This window comes from Eubalaena glacialis, chromosome 1 (genome assembly GCF_028564815.1).
Source record: "Eubalaena glacialis isolate mEubGla1 chromosome 1, mEubGla1.1.hap2.+ XY, whole genome shotgun sequence".
Taxonomy (NCBI): domain Eukaryota; kingdom Metazoa; phylum Chordata; class Mammalia; order Artiodactyla; family Balaenidae; genus Eubalaena; species Eubalaena glacialis.
Window position 1 is genome coordinate 49,487,387 of NC_083716.1, and position 5,009 is coordinate 49,492,395.

The 5,009-nt window shown below is 42.0% G+C and overlaps 1 protein-coding gene across 1 annotated transcript; it reads left to right on the top strand.

Annotated features, from left to right (window-relative positions):
• The first annotated feature begins 1,758 nt into the window (after nucleotides 1-1,758).
• Nucleotides 1,759-3,296, top strand: LOC133095285 (zinc finger protein 502-like). The gene is given in 2 exon segments (XM_061196433.1): nucleotides 1,759-2,646; nucleotides 2,648-3,296. Coding segments are annotated over 2 exon segments (1,533 nt in total). The 5' UTR covers nucleotides 1,759-1,762.
• The last annotated feature ends 1,713 nt before the right edge of the window (nucleotides 3,297-5,009 follow it).

Here is a 5,009-nt window from a genome sequence, read left to right on the forward strand (position 1 = left end):
AGTCATGCATCCTTTAAAACTATAACAAATTATTTTATTTGGTCCTTTTAGATATTAAGACAGTAATAGTATATAGGTAGTTTCTGTAAATGATTTAATTTAATCCTCATTTCAACTTTGAGCAGTATTCTTATTCCTCTTTTATAAATGGGGCTTGGAAGGTTTATTTAATTTGTCCAAGATCATACAGCTAGCAGGGGCAGATTCACACTGCTGCTATCTGATTCTACTTTTGGTGCATTTTTACATTTCCCCTAGAATGTGCCTGTCCACATAGACTTGTGTAACACACGTGTCTTTCCATCACGTGTCATGAGTCCTACTATTTCTCTCTTATGAGGCTAAAACAACCCCTGCTGTCCAGTGGGATTAAGAAGGCAACTGAACTGTTCTGTTCAGGGAAGGCTGCTGGCCAAATGGCAGGGTGACCCAGTAAAAGCTGCTTATTGTTCTAGGTGAACAGAGAAAGTGGGACAGTCTCCCAAGGCAGAACCTGAGGGTTTCTGCCTGGACATCCTTCTGACTGTGATCACATGGAAAAGCCCTCAGATGTTGGTCCAAAGAATGTACCCACATACTCCACAATAAGGAAAGAGGCCAGTGGGGCCCTGAGAAGGTGACCTGGGGTGGAGTGTCTGGCCCAGTTGTTAAGAAATAACTTCAAAAAAATCATGCCTGTCACTTCTGAAACTCATTTTGAATAGTGGTCGTGACCCCTCTTCAGTTCTGGGGTTTATGTTGAATAAAGCTCTGTGTGTGTATGTGTGTGCACGTGTCCTTGCATACTTACAGGGGGCTTCGCCTGGTGAAAGAATTTGAGAATCAACCTCCTACATCAAGATAAGCCAGGACAGGGTGCGGTCTCGCTGGTGCACTGGTCACACTTTCTGGGACAGATGCCTTGTTCCAGTTGGCACTTTTGGGTTCTCCATTGGTTGAAGGAGTTTCCATGGTTTTCAAAGTGCCCCCAGTTCCCTCGAGGGAATCTGCTGAGAGACTTGGCTCAAGGGCCATGGGAGTAATGTGTTTTGTCATCTTTCTGTGTTCTTCTTATGCAACTCCAAATGGTTATACATTCTTTTAAAAACATTTTCCTTTTGGGTTCTAATTCTAAAAATTATATGAAAGAAAAATAAGATGGGAACATCTAAGAAAAAGGAAGAGTGAAGTGGCAGATCCAGCATTATCAGATATTAGGACATATAGCCACCACCATAACAAAAAAAACTAAAAAGCTAAAGGTTGGAGTTATTAAGTGTACAAAAGAAATAGACCTGGAGGACCACAATGTGAGCCAAGGAACACTCTGCTATATAATGGGGGACGCATGGCAATCAGTCTCAATGTGGGGGAGGGAGCCCAACTTCATAGATCGAACTAAGATAGGTGGAAAAGATGACTTAGATTCAAAAGTCACATCATCTACTAAAATTACATACAGCTTGATTAAATAAAAAAGCATAGGAAAACTGGTAGAAAATATATTCTAGTTTTATCATATCTACAGAGGAGTAATAACTTCCTCTGGCTGCCAGCAATAGACAGAGTATAACAAAGAAGAACTACAGTGTTGACAATATTGAAAAAGTTAAAACTTCTGTATAGTAACAGTGACAAAATTAATGTAAAAATAGGAGCAGTGGGGTTTCCGTGTACCTCTGGGACTGTGGTCGCCGCCCTGCGGGGAGCCCCAGGACATCATGGGCTTCCAGTTTTTCAACCTTGATGTCTTCTACAATCAAAGCAAAGAGAAGATTTGTGGATGTTGAATATGCAAGGGGGTGAAGAGAGAGAGATTGAAAGAGAGATTTGTCCAGGTTGGGTGAACAAGCCTGCTCCAGAGCAGGATGGCTCTGAAATTGATTTGCCAGGGATAGCATCAAAGAGATCCCAAGAGGATGAATACCAGGATTCTACATTTGAAGAAAAATATGTATGTGAGAGCATGAAGGAAAACCCTCCCAGAGAGGTTCCTGGACCATGCCTTTTCCAAGAAGGTTTTGGGGGAATAACTTTCATCCACAAGGAAGCACCTCCAGAAATGATTAGACAAGAATATAATTTTGAGAGAAGCCTGCTTTTGACCTCAAGTCTTGTTACACATCTCAGGGTTTCTACAGAAGAGAGCCTACATCAGTGGGAGACAAGTAGCATACACACCAATGAGATTTCAGACCAAAGTAAATGTCGGACCCACTCTACACAGAAAAAATCTTGGAAATGTAGTGAATGTGGAGAAACCTTTAATCAGAGCTCATCCTTTACCCAGCATCAGAGAACTCATATGAGACCCTACACATGTGAGGAATGTGGGAAAACTTTTAGTCGTAGTTCATTCCTTGTTCGACATCAAAGAATTCATACCGGAGTGAAACCATATGGATGTGAGCAGTGTGGGAAAACATTTCGATGTCAATCATTTCTTACTCAGCATCAGAGAATCCACACTGGAGAGAAACCGTATAAATGTAATGACTGTGGGAATTCCTTCCGCAATCATTCACATCTCACTGAACACCAGAGAATTCACACTGGTAAGAAACCTTATTTATGCAACGAATGTGGCTCTTCTTTTCGCAAACACTCAAATCTTACACAACATCAGAGAATTCACACCGGGGAAAAACCCTATAAATGTGATGAATGTGAGGACTTTCCATACAAAGTCAAACCTCTCTCAGCATCAGAGAATTCATACTGGAGAGAAACCCTATAAATGTAAGGAATGTAGGAAAGCGTTTTGTCAGAGCCCATCCCTTACTAAACACCAGAGAATTCATACTGGAGAAAAACCCTATAAGTGTAAGGAATGTGGCAAAACTTTTGCTCAGAGCACCCCACTCACTAAACATCAGAGAATTCATACAGGGGAAAGACCCTACAAATGCAGTGAATGTGGTAAAGCTTTCATTCAAAGCATTTGTCTTATTCGGCATCAGAGAAGTCACACCGGAGAAAAACCCTATAAATGCAATGAATGTGGGAAGGGCTTTAACCAGAATACCTGCCTCACTCAGCATATGAGAATTCATACTGGAGAGAAGCCCTATAAATGTCAAGAATGTGGGAAAGCCTTTGCTCACAACACGTCTCTTATTGAACATCATAGAACTCACACTGGTGAGAAGCTCTATAAGTGTAGTGAGTGTGAGAAAACCTTCTGCAAGTATGCACACCTTAGTGAACATTACAGGATTCACACTGGTGTGAAGGCTTATGAGTGCATTGAATGTGGAAAATTCTTCAGACATAGTTCAGTCCTTTTCAGACATCAGAAACTTCACAGTGGTGAATAAACCTGGCATTCAGGTTATGACAGTTTCTCTAGATAGAGTGACTAGGAATCCAGCTGGGGAAGAGGGACAGGAAGAGTTCCTAGAGGGAAGGATAAAGGAGCCTTGGATACTGCACTCAGGAGGGTATTTTGAGAAATGGAGGTGGGAGCTTGGAGAATGCACAGCCTACTTCAGGTGGGCATCTGGGAATACAGAGTAGGAAAGAAGTTTCTTCTTTTCAGAGAAATCCTTGCTCTTTGCCATTCCTTTGTCTCCATGGCATTCTCATACCTGGAGGTGCCATTTAAGTTAGCACTGTGTTTCCCTTATTACACCCCTGCTTCACCTTCCCAACTTGTCACCTGTGTTCGCTGGTCATAGGCTGAGGTGCTTTTCCATTTTGATTGTCAGTGTGAAAGAGGCAGCAGCTCTGAGGTAGTTCTGAGTAGCCTCCGGATGCCTGAGGCAGCTCTGACCACGCCACTGTGGGGAGGCTGCCCATCTGTGGAAGTGTTCCCGTGAAGAGGAGATAGAAACAAGTGAAAACAGAATCCTTAGTCATTCATCTATTCAACAAATAAGGGGATATGTGGCAAGAGCTGGGCTGATTGCTACAGAAAAGTTGGTGAAGAAGGCTTTTATCAGGGTGAGGGAGAGCTTCCTGATCCTTTCAAGCTGGAGGGTGACTTGGGGCTAAGAAGGAAATAGATCAAGAGAGACTTCTCTTGAATGATGTCAGTTTGTGGGAAGGAAGTCAGATCTGCTCAGAGAGTCGCAGAGAGGAAGACCTAACCTCTGTCCCAGAGGAATATTATCTTACCCAGAAAGAAAATGGTTTGTGCTAGGCTGCTAGTGGTAAGAAGCCTCAGAGCAGGAATCCTGCCTGTGACTGAGCAAGCCACCCACATATCCCTGTCCTGGACTAGGGTGTACACCTGTCTCTTGTAAGTTTGGCTGGGGCACTAGGGCACAGGGACCAGGGGAGAGGGGCCCACTAGGATTAACAAAGTGGGACTTGGTTTGTTAGCCTTTAGAGAGGAGAAAGCATTTGTGATGAAGTGGTCACCGTAGTGGGGATGGCTAGGTTTTGTGTAATCATGGCATTGGTGGCTCTAACCATAGACTCATTAGATCTCAGATATTTCTGTTTTTATTGGGCCTCTTATTCCAGGATATTTATCATTCCCTGTGGATTAGGAGTATCTAGGGAAACACCTCTCATGGGATGAATTTGGAAAGAATTCTAGAGAGAATTACCTCTTTTTCAAATTCCTGAAAATTGAGATAACGCGGTTTACCATGACTGTGATGGTATTTTCTTCTTTTGAGAGAAAGGAAGGGCATGTTTCCCCTTTATTTCCCCATTCTCTTTCATATTCTTAACTGCTACCCAGAGATTCAGCTCTGGAAGATTAAGTGAGGATAGCCTTTGACTAGTATTTGAAATAGTTTCTATGCTCTGAAGCTTATATAGTTTTTAAAATATGACTATTAAAAAACTAAAGTAAGTTAATTCTGGAATGGTTATTTGGAACTCAGCATTGATTTTTTTCTTCCAGAGCAAGTGTCTTACAAGCATTGGTTTGAGCAATTAATTACCAATAATGGGAATGTGGAGGAAATAACAGACTTTTCCCTCTCCAGCTATAAAGATTATGTTCTCAAACCTGCCATAGGGCAATTCATAATTGAGTAAATTAATATCTTATAGGCAAAAATAACCCTATGAAAACT